The 16680-nt window shown below is 44.0% G+C and overlaps 1 protein-coding gene across 1 annotated transcript in view; it reads right to left on the bottom strand.

Moving 5' to 3' along the window:
* LOC125462951 (striatin-interacting protein 1) overlaps positions 1 to 16680 on the bottom strand; it is a gene marked incomplete at its 5' end in the record, with an annotated part of 171669 nt that overhangs the window by 18624 nt on the left and 136365 nt on the right. Inside the window, one exon of the mRNA XM_059653204.1 lies at positions 6489 to 6555. Coding sequence (XP_059509187.1) covers positions 6489 to 6555 — 67 coding nt within the window. The remainder of the gene's footprint in view (positions 1 to 6488; positions 6556 to 16680) is intronic.

Below are 16680 nucleotides of genomic sequence, written 5' to 3'. Positions count from 1 at the left end.
GAACATCAACTAGCCACAAAAAGACATGACCCACTATCACTAGTATCCTTACATACAGATGAGGAAGGACACCACTTTGATTGGGACAACACATCCCTCCTAGGACAAGCCAAACAGAGACATGCACGAGAATTCCTAGAAGCATGGCATTCCAACCAGAACTCCATCAACAAACACACAGATTTGGAACCCATCTACCACCCTCTGAGAAAAAGAACAGGAAATGACACCACCAATGCAGGAAATGACATCACCAACCCAAGGAAACCTAAACAGATAAATAGAAAGCGGGACATAACACCAGTGCTTCATCGGAGACTCACTGATGATATTACCAAGAATGGTGACGAAACGTCTGAAAACTAACCTTCCAGTTCAATGAGCAAACTCACATCCAGAGGGAGGAATCGATCTGGTGAACTTCCTCTGAAATGCTCCAATACCATCACAACCTTCCTCAAATGAGAAGACCAAAACTAGACACAATACTCCAGGCGTGGTTTCACCAATGCCTTATTTCAATGTAACCACAACTTATTTTTATAATCTAATCCTTTTGTAATAAATGCCAGGATTCCATTTGCCCTTCTTACTAAATGTTGTAGCTGCAGACTCACTTTCTGTGATTCATGCACGAAGATGCTGAGATGCCACTGTGCTAATTTACTTTGAATCCGCCTCCCATATTAAACTCCATCTGCCCCAGATTCTGGCCCATTCACCTAAATTTTCAATATCCACCTTTAGAGGTGGCACGGTGGCACAGTGGTTAGCACTGCTGCCTCATAGCACCAGAGACCCAGGTTGGATTCCAGCCTTGGGCGACTGTCTGTGTGGAGTTTACACATTCTCCCCAGGTCCGGATGGGATCTATCCCAGGTTACTGAGGGAAGCGAGAGAGGAAATAGCGCGGGCCTTAACAGATATCTTTGCAGCGTCCTTAGACACAGGTGAGGTCCCAGAGGACTGGAGGCTTGCTAATGTTGTCCCCTTGTTTAAGAAGGGCAGCAAGGATAATCCAGGTAATTATTGACCGGTGAGCCTGACGTCAGTGGTTGGGAAGCTACTGGAGAAGATCCGGAGGGATAGGATCTATTCCCATTTGGAAGAAAATGGGCTTATCAGTGATAGGCAACGTGGTTTTGTGCAGGGAAGGTCATGTCTTACCAACTTAATAGAATTCTTTGAGGACGTGACAAAGTTGATTGATGAGGGAAAGGCTGTGGATGTCATATACATGGACTTCAGTAAGGCGTTTGATAAGGTTCCCATGGCAGGCTGATGGAGAAAGTAAAGTCACATGGGTTCCAGGGTGTGCTAGCTACATGGATTAAAAAAAACTGGCTGGGCAACAGGCGACAGAAAGTAGTAGTAGAAGGGAGTTTCTCAAATTGGAGACCTGTGACCAGTGGTGTTCCACAGGGATCTGTGCTGGGACCACTGTTGTTTGTGATATATGTAAATGATCTGGAGGAAGGTGTAGGTGGTCTGATCAGCAAGTTTGCAGATGACAAAGATTGGTGGAGTAGCAGATAGTAAAGGGGACTGTCAGAGATTGCAGCAAAATATAGATAGACTGGAGAGTTGGGCAGATAAATGGCAGATGGAGTTCAATCCGGGCAAATGCGAGGTGATGCATTTTGGAAGATTTCATTCAAGGGCGAACTATACAGTAAATGGAAAAGTCCTAGGGAAAATTGATGAACAGAGAGATCTGGGTGTTCAGGTCCATTGTTCCCTGAAGGTGACAACGCAGGCCAATAGGGTGGTCAAGGCGGCTTACGGCATGCTTTCCTTCATTGGGCAGGGTATTGAGTACAAGAGTTGGCAGGTCATGTTACAGTTGTATAGGACTTTGGTTCGGCCACATTTAGAGTACTGTGTACAGTTCTGGTCGCCACATTACCAAAAGGGTGTGGATGCTTTGGAGAGGGTGCAGAGGAGGTTCACCAGGATGTTGCCTGGTATGGAGGGTGCTAGCTATGAAGAGAGGTTGAGTAGATTAGGATTATTTTCATTAGAAAGATAGAGATAGAGGTCTACAAAATCATGAGGGGTATAGACAGGGTGGATAGCAAGAAGCTTTTTCCCCCCAGAGTGGGGGACTCAATTACGAGGGGTTATGAGTTCAAAGTGAGAGGAGGAAAGTTTAAGGGAGATATGCGTGGTAAGTTCTTTACACAGAGGGTGGTGGGTGCCTGGAACGCGTTGTCAGCGGAGGCAGTAGGTGCAGACAGGTTAACGTCTTTTATGATGTGTTTGGACAGGTACATGGATGGGCAGGGAGCAAATGGACACACACCATTAGAAAACAGATGACAGGTTAGACAGAGGATCTTGATCGGTGCAGGCTTGGAGGGCCAAAGGGCCTGTACCTGTGCTGTAGGTTTCTTTGTTCTTTGTTTGTGTGGGTTTCCTCCCACAGTCCAAAGATGTGCAGTGTAGGTGGATTGGCCATGCAAAATTGCCCATAGTGTTCAGGGAGGTGTAGATTAGGGGGATGGGTCTGGGTGGGATGTTCCGAGATTCGATGTGGCCTTGCTGGGCCGAAGGGCCTGTTTCCACACTGTAGGGATTCTAATTCTAATTCTAAAAAACTCTTATCTCCTCGTCATAGCCTGCTTTCCCACCTATTTTTGTACCATCTGTAAAGTCAGCCATGTTACACTCTACCCCTGTTGTAGGAAAGGATAGATCCACTCAATGACAAAGGAGAGAATTTGTGTTAAGCGGGAGGAAGTGGGTGAAGTCCTAAATGAATACTTAGCATTGGTATTCACAAATGAGGACCTGGTTGATGGTGAGTCACAAGAGGGGTATGCTGGTATTCTAGAGCATGTCATGGTGGTGGTGTTACATGTTGTGAAAAGCATTTCGGTAGACAAGCCCCCAGGATCTGGTGGAATCTATCCCAGATTGCTGAGGGAGGCAGGTGAAGAAATTGCTTGAGCCTGCTAAGAAATTTATGTCAGCAAAACAAAAGAACTGACCATTGATTTCAAGAAGAAAACAGGAGGACACGCTGCTATCTACATCAACAGAACAAGGGTGGAGAAGGTCGAAAGCACCAAGTTCCTAGGAATGATGATAACCAACAACCTCTCCTGGACCTGTCAAGGAGATGCAACAGTCAAAGATGCACAACAATGCCTCTCCTTCTTCAAGCTGCATAAGAAATCCAGCACAGCCTTAAGGACCCTCATGAACTTTTACAGATGAACCACAGAAAACAAATCTATCCGGGTGCACAGCAGCTTGGTATGGCAACTGCACAGCACAGACCATCACAGAAGCCAACCTCCCGTCCGTGGACTCCATTTACACTTCTCTATGCCGTGGAAAAGTTGCCATAATCAAAAATCTCTCCAACCCCGGTAATGCTCTTTTCCAACCTCTTCCATTGGGCAGAAGATACAGAAGGTTGAAAATACGCACCGACAGATTCAAGAACAGACTCCATGCTGTTATTAGACTGCTGAATGGACCTCTCTAATTTCAAATAATGACAATCTTTCCAAAGTTGATTTTGCTTTGTGCATCTCCTATGCAGACATAACCTGTATGCCTCGTCTTGTCTGAGCACCCTAGGATCTGTATGCCCTTGTTTGCTATGTTCTGCCTGTACAGCTTGCAAAACTAAACTTTTCACTGTAATCAGGTACATGTGACAACAATAAATCAAATCAGATCCTCTTTAGATGTCGTCTCAGAGGACTGGAGAAGAACCAGCATTGTACCTTTGTTTAAGAGGAGCCGCGGGGATAATCCATAAAATAACAGGCTGGTGAACCTTATGTCAGTGGCCTGACTATAGTCTTATACAGCTGCAACATGACTTGCCAACTTTTAAACTGAATGCCCTGTCTGACAAAGGCAAGTGTGATGTACGTCTTCATTATCAAGTTATTTATTAGTGTTGCCACTTTTAGGGAGCTATGGGCGTGGACCCCAAGATGCCTCTGGATATCAAAGTTCCTAAATGTCCGATTTGCTGTATACTTTCCTTTGCATTTGACATCACAAAATGCATCAATTCACACTTGTTCTGATTAAACTCCGTAAATACAACAAAATTCTTCATCAAGCTGCAGAGTGAAGTTGTCAATTCTGAGACTGGGGTCCTGAATCTTAATGAGGGAAATTATGATGGTATGAGGGGGTGAGTTGGCTGTGATGGATTAGGAAATGTTACTGAAATGAATGACAGTGGATAAGGCAATGGGAAACATTCAAACAGCAAATGGCTGAATTACAAAAATTGTTTATTTCTGTCTGATGCAAGAGTGCGAAGAGAATAGTGGCCAAATCATCGCTTATGAAGTAAGTTAGAGACAGTATTAGATTAATATTAGCAAAAAAAGGCATAAAAATGGGCAAGAGAAAATAATACACCTGAGGATTGGGAGCAGTTTAGAAGTCAGCAGAGGACCAAGTGTTTGGTTAAGAAGGGGAAAATAGAGTATGAGAGTAAGCTTGTGGTGAGCATGAGAACTGACTGTAAAAGTTTCTATGTAGATGTAAAAAGAAAAAAAATCGGTGAAAACTCATGTAGGTCCTTTACAGCCAGAAACAGGAATTTATAAAAATGAACAAAGAAATGACTGACATCTAAATTCATATTTTGCTTCTGTCTTCACAAGGTACTATGCCAGAAATGATGGGAAACACAGGGCTTAGTGAGCAGGCGGAACTGAAGCACATCCGTACTCGTTGAGAAATGGTGTCGGAGAAATTGATGGAATTGAAGGCTGATAAATCCCCAGGGCCTGATGATCTATATGACACAGTATTCAAGGAAGTGGCCTAGAGATATGGGATGCATTGGCTGTCACCGACCAAGATGTTTTAGATCCTGGAATTGTTCCTGTAGATTGGAGGGTGGCTAATGTAATCCCACTATTTAAAAAGGGAGGCAGACAGAATTATAGACTAGTGTGTTTGATAGTGTCGAAGGAGCTACAGTACATTCTTGGCTAATTTTGGCACAGCACTTACAAAACAGTGGTAGAATCACATAATTATGTCAGGAATTGGTGAGTGTGTTCTTGGAACATTGTCGTCTCCTTATCTGAGGAGGGTGGTTCTCACTATAGAGGGACAGTAATGAAGATTTTCCAAATGGATTCCAGGGATGGTAGGACTAACAACTGAGGAGAAATTGAATTGGTTAACATGTGTTCACTAGTGTTGAGAAGAATGAGGAGAATCACATAGAAACCTATGAAATTCCAACAGGATTAGACAGATTAGGTGCAGGGAGGCTGTTCCTGATTGTGGGGGAGTCCAGAACGAGGGATCGTAGTTTAAGTGCAAGGAGTAAACCTTTTAGGACTGAGATGAGGAGAATTTTTTTTCCCACCCAGAGTGTGGTGAGCCTGTGGAATTCACTGCCGCAGGGAGTGGTTAAAGCCAAAAGACTGAGTATCTTCAAGAAGGAGTTAGATATAGCTTGTGGCTAAAGGACTTGGGGGTACAGGTGCATGAAACATTTTGAAATTCCTTGCCATAGAGAGCTGTGGGTTCAGTAAGCTTGCAAGGCTGGAACAGACAGATTCTCAATCATTAGGAAATCACAGGTTACAGGGACAGGGTAGGAAAGTGAATGTGAGGTACGTTGGATCAGCTGTGACCTTACTGAATGGCAGAGCAGGTCTTGGTGCTGAACAGCCTACTCCTGTTCACCTTTTATATTTCGGTATGTAAACTTATCATTAGAGTAGATATCATCCTTGAATTGAGGGACAGCTGATGACATTGAAGAAATAGTGTTCTAAATCTGAAACAACTTGCTTCAGGAAATAAATTCTCATGTTCTTTCTGGTTCTTTTGATGGCTATTCTGTCATGGAAACACCTCATTTATTCTCTCGAAACCTAGTGTAATTTTAAATGTCTTTATTAAATCACCCCTGAATATCCCTACCTGCATCCTTTTCTAGGTCTTAACATACTGTATTTACTTTTAAGTCAGCTTTATCAATTAATTCTACCATCTTCACAGATTTGTGTCTGTACACATCAATACGTTTCTTTAATTCATGCACACCTTCAAAATAGTACAATTTAATTTATCTCGGCTTTTATTATTCTTTGGTCCAAAAAATGAATCAAATTGTTCTAAGTTATTTTACTTCCACGTTTGCAGCAAAATTTTATATATTACCCACAATTATATAAATGAAGTAATTTGTGCTGCAGACAATTGGAGTGATTTTAAAAATACAAAATCAAGGTACTCAATTTATCTTTCTGCATGTGGGTAATCACATTTGTTATTGGACAAATCCTGAAAGAATAAGGACTACTTGTATTCTATGCACATACAATGATATTTACATAATTTTCACTTCTTAAAACAAAATTCAATTATACAGCAAGGAAGTTTGCATCTCCTGAAACCTCCTGTGTTCTGCAAAAACATCCAGTCCTTGTAATCTTTCCTGGAAGGTCGCACAGAAAGCATTTCAGGTCACATGTATGCTTACTTACCAAGCTCTCTGCCGTCAGTTCAGGGAGTTCACGTACAACACAGTAAGGAAAATCCAGAACCGAAATACTGCAGAGATTTGGAAACGAATAAAAAAATTAATAACTCGAGTCTGAAAATTTTAATGAATCCCTTACAGTCAGATTTTTTTGGAGTGTGCTGTTTGCCGTGTTTAAGTGGCAGCACTGCTAGCTGAAGTCGAAGATCATTAGTTCCCAGTCCACTGCTGAGATTCAAGAATATAATCAAGACTGATGTTTCAGTGCAAATGGGATAGCACTGCGCAGCTGTCAGAAAGTGTGTGACAGAGGTGATTTTAGCGAGTTTTGAGAAGATTTGTAGCTCAGGTTGAGGTTCTGGATGTAAGTTTGCTTGCTGAGCTGGAAGGTTCATTTTCAGACGTTTCGTCACCATTCTAGGTAACATCAGTGAGCCTCCGGTGAAGCGCTGGTGTTATGTCTCACTTTCTATTTATGTGTTTAGGTTTCCTTGGGTTTGGTGATGTCATTTCCTGTGTTGGTGATGCCATTTCCTGTTGTTTTTCTCAGAGGGTGGTAGATTGGCTCCAAATCAATGTGTTTGTTGATGGAGTTCGGTTGGAATGCCATGCTTCTAGGAATTCTTGTGCGTGTCTCTGTTTGGCTTGTCCTAGGATGGATGTGTTGTCCCAATCAAAGTGGTGTCCTTCCTCATCTGTATGTAAGGATACTAGTGATAGTGGGTCATGTCTATTTGTGGCTAGTTGATGTTCATGTATCCTGGTGGCTAGCTTTCTGCCTGTTTGTCCAATGTAGTGTTTGTCACAGTTCTTGCAAGGTATTTTGTAAATGACATTCGTTTTGCTTGTTGTCTGTATAGGGTCTTTTAAGGTCATTAGCTGCTGTTTTAGTGTGCTGGTGGGTTTGTGGGCTTGTGGGTTACCATGGTGCCAAGAGGTCTGAGTAGCCTGGCAGTCATTTCCGAGATGACTTTCATATAGGGGAGAGTGGTTATGGTTTCTGGGCACGTTTTGTCTGTTTGTTTGGGTTTGTTGCTGAGAAATCAGCGGACTGTTCATTGGGTACCTGTTCTTTTTGAATATGCTGTATAGGTGATTTTCTTCTGCTCTTCGTAGTTCCTCTGTGCTGCAGTGTGTGGTGGCTCATTGAAATAATGTTCTAATGCAGCTTCGTTTGTGGGTGTTGGGATGGTTGCTTCTATAGTTCGGTATTTGGTCCGTATGTGTTTTTCTGTAGACGCTGGTTTGAAGTTCCCCATTGACTGTTCGCTCTACTGTGACATCTAGGAATGGCAGTTTGTTTGTTGTTTTCCTCCTCTTTTGCGAATGTTATGCCAGTAAGGGTATTATTGATGGTCTTGAAGGTTGCCTCTAATTTGTTTTGTTTAGTGATGACAAAGGTGTCATCCACGTAGCGGACCCAAAGTTTGGGTTGGATGTTCGGCAGAGCTGTTTGTTCAAGCCTCTGCATTACTGCCTCTGCTAAGAACCCTGATATCGGAGATCGCATGGATGTTCCGTTGGTTTGTCTGTAGGTTTTGTTATTGAAAGTGAAGTGGGTGGTGAGGCATAGGTCCACTAGCTTGATGACATTGTCCTTGCTGGTGATGTTGGTGGTGTCTGGTGTATGTGTCTTTGGTTCTTCTAATAGTGTAGTCAGTGTTTCTTTGGCCAGGTTGATGTCGATGGATTTGAACAGGGCTGTTACGCCAAAGGAGACCATTATTTCATCCTCATAAAAGAGGATGAAATAATGGTCTCCTTTGACGTAACAGCCCTGTTCAAATCCATCGACATCAACCTGGCCAAAGAAACACTGACTACACTATTAGAAGAACCAAAGACACATACACCAGACACCACCAACATCACCAGCAAGGACAATGTCATCAAGCTAGTGGACCTATGCCTCACCACCCACTTCACTTTCAATAACAAAACCTACAGACAAACCAACGGAACACCCATGCGATCTCCGATATCAGGGTTCTTAGCAGAGGCAGTAATGCAGAGGCTTGAACAAACAGCTCTGCCGAACATCCAACCCAAACTTTGGGTCCGCTACGTGGATGACACCTTTGTCATCACTAAACAAAACAAATTAGAGGCAACCTTCAAGACCATCAATAATACCCTTACTGGCATAACATTCGCAAAAGAGGAGGAAAACAACAAACAAACTGCCATTCCTAGATGTCACAGTAGAGCGAACAGTCAATGGGGAACTTCAAACCAGCGTCTACAGAAAAACACATACGGACCAAATACCGAACTATAGAAGCAACCATCCCAACACCCACAAACGAAGCTGCATTAGAACATTATTTCAATGAGCCACCACACACTGCAGCACAGAGGAACTACGAAGAGCAGAAGAAAATCACCTATACAGCATATTCAAAAAGAACAGGTACCCAATGAACACAGTCCGCTGATTTCTCAGCAACAAACCCAAACAAACAGACAAAACGTGCCCAGAAACCATAACCACTCTCCCCTATATGAAAGTCATCTCGGAAATGACTGCCAGGCTACTCAGACCTCTGGGCATCATGGTAGCCCACAAGCCCACAAACCCACCAGCACACTAAAACAGCAGCTAATGACCTTAAAAGACCCTATACAGACAACAAGCAAAACGAATGTCATTTACAAAATACCTTGCAAGAACTGCAACAAACACTACATGGACAAACAGGCAGAAAGCTAGCCACCAGGATACATAAACATCAACTAGCCACAAATAGACATGACCAACTAGAAGTAGTATCCTTACATACAGATGAGGAAGGACACCACTTTGATTGGGACAACACATCCATCCTAGGACAAGCCAAACAGAGACACGCACAAGAATTCCTAGAAGCATGGCATTCCAACCGGAACTCCATCAACAAACACATTGATTTGGAGCCCATTTACCACCCTGAGAAAAAGAACAGGAAATGACATCAACAGAGGAAATAAATCGCCAGCCCAAAGAAACCTAAACACACAAATAGAAAGCGGGACATAACACCAGCGCTTCACCGGAGGCTCACTGATGATGTGACCTTGAATGGTGACAAAACATCTGAAAACTAACCTTCCAGCTCAGCGAGCAAACTCACATCCAGAGGTGATTTTGTCTCCTTCCCTCGTCCTAGATGTGGAGTATTTGAAAGCATTTTCGAAAAAGTTCCAGAGAACTGAAATGCACTGTGTAGATGGCAGTAGGAACTAATGAAGTAGTGGACAAGATATTGAAAAGACTCCCTGCTTTTCTGCAATTTTTATTGTACAGTGAAACACAAAAATAACTGTCTTAAAAACCAAGGCCTGCTAAAGGATTGCTGCATTTGAAAACAATAAGCTGCACTCACAAGTGCTGTTTCAACTGCTGCTAATTCAAGCAACATGAGAAGGTGCAGGTGAGCTGGAGCCATGGTGTGTACAAATGGAGATTCAACTGACAACAAATAGCTGATATGTCTGCAATTTAGTGACCAGTTATTGATGACAAAGGCTTTTTGCCTGCCAACGACTATGAAATTGGCTCCGAAGTAGCTGAACGGGTTAGTGAGAAACTATCAGATTCTGTCGTAACCTCAAGAACTGCTCCTGTATTAAAAACGATTCTAAGCCTGAAGAAAACAATACATTTTCACTTTCACAGTTGCCATAAGCAGTGGTTTTAACTAATTTTAATTAATTACATTTTATTTAATAAGGCAGAAATCTGAATAAGTATGACATAGTCACGCTGTGCCACTCACAAACAAGTAAAAACTAAATCAAGAAGCAGATGTTCAATCAGCACAAGAATCATAATAAAACTTGTGAACAGGGATCACCAAACTGCTTCCCCAGTTTGTCCGTCTGCCCTATAAGATACACATTTTTCCCCCTCATCTGTCTGACTGCATGTGTTATTGGTGGGGGTGGGGGTTGGGCAGGGCTTACAGTTTATAAGGGAATTAGACTTTTATCCGTTTGACTGACGTGCTGACAGATCACAGTTGCTTACCTGCAGCTATAGTCCACTTATTTTAAAGTACAGAAACCTGGTCCATGCTTTCTATTAACCTGGGTTTGAAAGTTCCAATTTAAATTGGTGAACTCTGCATATTTTTAAAGCTCTTTAACTTTTATGCTGATTCCAGGAATAGAAGGATGTGAATTCCAGAATGCTACCCCAGTCAAGATCAAGCAAACTGTTCTGTTCAGATAGCACCGAGCTGTACTCATCCAGGCACTTCTGACTTGTGCCTTATAACTGGTGGAAAGTCTCTGGGGAGGCAAGAAGGATATTATAGAACACAGAACATTACAGCACAGTACAGGCCCTTTGGCCCTCGATGTTGTGCCGACCTGTCATACCGATCTCAAGCCCATCTAACCTACACTATTCCATGTACGTCCATATGCTTATCCAATGACGACATGAATGTAACTAAAGTTGACGAATCTACTACTGTTGCAGGCAAAGTGTTCCACTCCCTTACGACTCTGAGTAAAGAAACTACCTCTGACATCTGTCCTATATCTTTCACCCCTCAATTTAAAGCTGTGCCTCCTCGTGCTCGCCGTCACCATCCTAGGAAAAAGGCTCTCCCTATCCACCCTATCTAACCCTCTGATTATTTTATATGTTTCAATTAAGTCACCTCTCAACCTTCTTCTCTCTCATGAAAACAGCCTCAAGTCCCTCAGCCTTTCCTCATAAGGCCTTCCCTCCATACCAGGCAACATCCCAGTAAATCTCCTCTGCACCCTTTCCAAAGCTTCCACATCCTTCTTATAATGCAGTGACCAGAACTGTACACAACACTCCAAGTGCGGCCGCACCAGAGTTTTGTACAGCTTCACCATAACCTCTTGGTTTCGGAACTCAATCGCTCTATTAATAAAAGCTAAAACACTGTATACCTTCTTAACAGCCCTGTCAACCTGGGTGGCAACTTTCAGGGATCTGTGTACATGGACACCGAGATCTCTCTGCTCATCTACACTACTAAGAATCTTACCATTAGCCCTGTACTTTGCCTTCCGGTCACTCCTTCCAAAGTGCATCACCGCAAACTTGTCTGCATGAAACTCCATTTGCCACCCCTCAGCCCAGCTCTGCAGCTTATCTATGTCTCTCTGCAACCTACAGCATCCTTCGTCACTATCCACAACTCCACCGACCTGAGTGTCGTCTGCAAATTTACTAACCGATCCTTCTACGCCCTCATCCAGGTCGTTCATAAAAATGACAAACAGCAGTGGACCCAACACCGACCCTTGCGGTACACGACTAGTAACTGGTCTCCAGGATGAACATTTCCCATCAACCACCACCCTCTGTCTTCTTTCAGCAAGCCAATTTCCGATCCAAACTGCTATATCTCCCACAATTCCATTCCTCTGCATTTTGTACAATAGCCGACTGTGGGGAACCTTATCGAACGCCTTGCTGAAATCCATATACACCACATCAACCGGTTTACTCTCATCTACCTGTTTCGTCACCTTCTCAAAGAACTCGAAGGTTTGTGAGGCACGACCTTCCCTTCACAAAACCGTGCTGATTATCCCTAATCAATTTATTCCCAATTCCTCCGCCGCATCCGCTCCCACGATGAGGCATTCCACTCCCTGGCTTCCCAGATGTCCAAGTTCTTCAAGGACCGCAACTTTCTCCCCCCAGTGGTCGAGAACGCCCTTGACCGCGTCTCCCGCATTTCCCGCAACACATGCCTCACACCCCGCCCCCCACTACAACCGCCCAAAGAGGATCCTCCTCGTTCTCACACACCACACCACCAACCTCCGGATACATCGCATCATCCTCCGACACTTCCGCCATCTACAATCCGACCCCACAACCCAAGATATTTTTCCATCCCCACCCTTGTCTGCTTTCCGGGTAGACCACTCTCTCAATGACGCCCTTGTTCGCTCCACACTGCCCTCCAACCCCACCACACCCGGCACCTTCCCCTGCAACCGCAGGAAATGCTACACTTGCCCCCACACCTCCTCCCTCACCCCTATCCCAGGCCCCAAGATGACTTTCCACATTAAGCAGAGGTTCACCTGCACATCTGCCAATGTGGTATACTGCATCCACTGTACCCGGTGTGGCTTCCTCTACATTGGGGAAACCAAGTGCAGGCTTGGGGGCCGCTTTGCAGAACACCTCCACTCGGTTCGCAATAAACAACTGCACCTCCCAGTCGCAAACCATTTCCACTCCCCCTCTCATGCTTTAGATGACATGTCCATCATGGGCCTCCTGCAGTGCCACAATGATGCCACCCGAAGGTTGCAGGAACAGCAACTCATATTCCGTTTGGGAACCCTGCAGCCCAATGGTATCAATGTGGACTTCACCAGCTTCAAAATCTCCCCTTCCCCCACCGCATCCCAAAACCAGCCCAGTTCGTCCCGTCCCCCCACTGCACCACACAACCAGCCCAGCTCTTCCCCTCCACCCAGTGCATCCCAAAACCAGTCCAACCTGACTCTGCCTCCCTAACCTGTTCTTCCTCTCTCCCATCCCTTCCTCCCACCCCAAGCAGCACCTCCATCTCCTACCTACTAACCTCATCCCACCTCCTTGACCTGTCCGTCTTCCCTGGACTGACCTATCCCCTCCCTACCTCCCCACCGATACTCTCCTCTCCACCTATCTTCTTTTCTCTCCATCTTCGGTCCGCCTCCCCTTTCTCTCCCTATTTATTCCAGAACCCTCACCCTATCCCCCTCTCGAAGAAGGGTCTAGGCCCGAAACGTCAGTTTTTGTGCTCCTGAGATGCTGCTGGGCCTGCTGTGTTCATCCAGCCTCACATTTCATTATCTTGGATTCTCCAGCATCTGCAGTTCCCATTATCACTGATAGGATTTATAATCATCCAGAAAAGTATAAATTGTATCTCTTATAACCTTTTCCAACACTTTACCAACAACTGAGGTAAGGCTCACTGGTCTATAATCACCAGGGTTGCCTCTCCTCCCCTTCTTGAACAGCGGGGGGCCACATTTGTTCTCCTCCAGTCATCTGGCACTATTCCTGTAGACAGTGACGAGTTAAAGATCAATGCCAAAGGCTCGGCAATCTCCTCCCTGGCTTCCCAGAGGATCCGAGGATAAATCCCATCCGGCCCAGGGGACTTATCTATCTTCACACTCTGTAGGATTTCTAATACCTCTTCCTTGTGAACCTCAATCCCACTTAGTCTAGTAGCCTGTATCTCAGTATTGTCCTCGACAACATTGTCGTTTTCTAGAGTGAATACTGTTGAAAAATATTCATTTAGCGCTTCCCCTATCTCATCTGACTCCACACACAACTTCCCACTACTATCCTTGATTGGCCCTAATCTTACTTTCATCACTCTTTTATTCCTTAAATACCTATAGAAAGCCTTACGGTTTACCTTGATCCTATCCGCCAACAAATTCTCATGTCTCCTCCTGGCACTTCTGAGCTCTCTCTTTAGGTCTTTCCTGGTTACCTCGTAGCCCTCAAGCGCACTAACTGAGCCTTCACATCTCATCCAAACATAAGCCTTCTTCTTCGTCTTCACCAGAGATTCCACCTCCGCGCTCTACAGCTTCCTCCCTGCCTGACAGGTACATACTTGTCTCGGACACACAGGAGCTCTTCCTTGAATAAGCTCTACATTTCTAATGTGCCCATCCCCTGCAGTTTCCTTCCCCATCCTATGCTCCCTAAATCTTGCCTAATCTCATCGTAATTGCCTTTCCCCCAGCTATAAATCTTGCCCAGTGGTATACGCCTATCTCTTTCCATCACTGAAGTAAACATAACAGAATTGTGATCGCTATCACCAAAGTGCTCACCTACTTCCAAATCTAACACCTGGCCAGGCTCATTACCCAGCACCAAACCTCATGTGGCTTCGCCCCTTGTTGGCCGGTCTACATACTGTGTCAGGAAGCCCTCCTGCACACACAGGACAAAAACTGACCCATCTATAGTACTCGAACTATCGTGTTCCCAGTATTGATCAAAAGAAATTGGAACAGGAATAGACTAATTGGCCCTTTGAGCTTGCTCAGCCATTCAATAGGATCATGGTCAGCCTGACATTCCTCACATTCACTTTCGTTCACTTTGCCTGTCACCTTAAACTTTATATTTCTAATTTATTCCCATGACTTTGTGTTTTTGTACCTAAGATGGCACAAAGGTCAGTAATGCTGGGCTTTTTAAAGCCTTTATTTTTCTATTTCCACACCACCTCCCCCCCAGGAGTTTGTACTGAAGAATGTGTACCTAATTACTTTTGTACATTAGATTATGCCATCAGTGGTGACTTATAAACTTTTCACTGTACTCACGTGAACGCATGTGACAATAAAGCTAATTTTAATTCCCCTACTGATCAAGAATCTACCTCAGCCATAAATATAGATACAGACTCTGCCCCTACAGCACTCTATGGCAAGAAATTCCAAAGTCTCTCAACCTTCTCAGAAGAAATTCCTCCACATCTAAGCCTTATTTTGAGACTTGAGGAGAAACATCTCCTCACTATTTATCCTGTCAAGCCCCTTAAGAATCCTGTATCCTAATACAATCAATTCTCATTCTTCTCAATTCCAATGAATAGAGTCCCAACCTACTCAGCCTTAGCTGATAGAATGATCCCTGATAGGGAGGGATTGACTTAACGAAACTTCTCTGAACTGCCTTCAATGAAATGATATGTACTCATGGTATTACAACCAGATTGTCTGGAGATCCAGGTAACGTTCTGGGGACCCAGCTTCAAATTCAGCCCTGGCAGATGATGGAATTTGAATTCAATTTAAAAAAACTGGAATTAAGAGTCTACTGATGACTGCAAATCCATTGCTGAATGTCAGAAAAACCCATCTGATTCACTAATGTCTTATATGGAAGGAAATTGTCATCCTTACCTGGTCTGGCCGACATGTGGCTCCAGACCCACAGCAATATGTTTTGACTCTTAACTGCCCTCTGGGCATCAGGGATGGGCAATAAATGCTAACTGGCCAGTGTCGCCCAAATCCTATGAATTAATTAAAAAGCTGACAAGAACTGCTCACCAGTACTCCAGATATGCTCTCAGCACCTTGTATAGTTGCACTAAGACTTCCCTGTTATTATACTATAACACTTTTAAAATAAGGGACAACATTTCAATAGCCTTCCTATTATCTGCTGTTTCTGCATTTTAGCTTTCATGTATCACGTACAAGTACGATCAAGTCTGTTTTTTGAAATTTTTCTGCAGTTTTTTTTCCATTTGAACAAAACTGTTCTTTTGTTCTGCCTTCCCAAATGAACAACTTTACATCTTCCCACACTATACTCTCCTCCAGACTGAATTCAAAACTTCAAAACCTAGGTTGTTTCAGATCTGCCCTCTGCATCTGGATCCTCAGCCTTCTGAACCATAGACTACAATCAGTGAAGAAAGACAACTGCACACCCTCCAAGATAAAACTCAACACTGGAAGTCCCCAAGGATGTTCTCAGACCCCTACTTACTCCCTGTCCACCCATATATTGCTAAATTCCAAAAAAATGCCATTTACAAGTTTGCTGATGACACCACCGTGGTAGGATGGATATCAAACAATGATAAGGCAGAATACTGAGGACTTGGTCACGTGGTGGAATAAGAACATCCTGTCTCTCAACGTTGGCAAAACTGAAGAACTGATCAATGACTTCAGAAAGAAGGGAGGAGAACATGCCCCCAACTACATCAATGAAGCTGATGTTGAGAGGGTTGAGAATGTCAAGTTCCTAGGATTGACAATAACCGATAACCTGTCCTGGACTTCCCATGTAGATGCGATGGTCAACAAGGCACTACAACGTCTCTTCTTCCTCAAATGGCTCAGGAAATGGCATGTCCACAAGGTCCCTCACCAACGTTTACAGATGCACCATTAAAGCATACTGCTAGGGTGCATAATGACTTAGTATGGCAACTGCTCTGCCCAGGACCATAACAAACGACACAAAGTTGTGGGCACAGCCTAGATCTTCACGGAAGACAACCTTCCAACCATGGGCTCCATTTACATGGTTCATTGCACAGAAAGCCTGCCAACATCATCAAAGAGCCATCCCAACCCAATAATGCTTTCCTACAACCTCTTCCATTGGGCAGAAGATACAGAAGCTCGAATACACGCATCAGAAGGGTCAAAAACAGCTTCTGCCATGC

This window comes from Stegostoma tigrinum, chromosome 21, assembly GCF_030684315.1.
Source record: "Stegostoma tigrinum isolate sSteTig4 chromosome 21, sSteTig4.hap1, whole genome shotgun sequence".
NCBI lineage: Eukaryota > Metazoa > Chordata > Chondrichthyes > Orectolobiformes > Stegostomatidae > Stegostoma > Stegostoma tigrinum.
The sequence above is the reverse complement of the archived record's forward strand: the minus strand, read 5'-3'. Positions and strand labels throughout refer to the sequence as shown.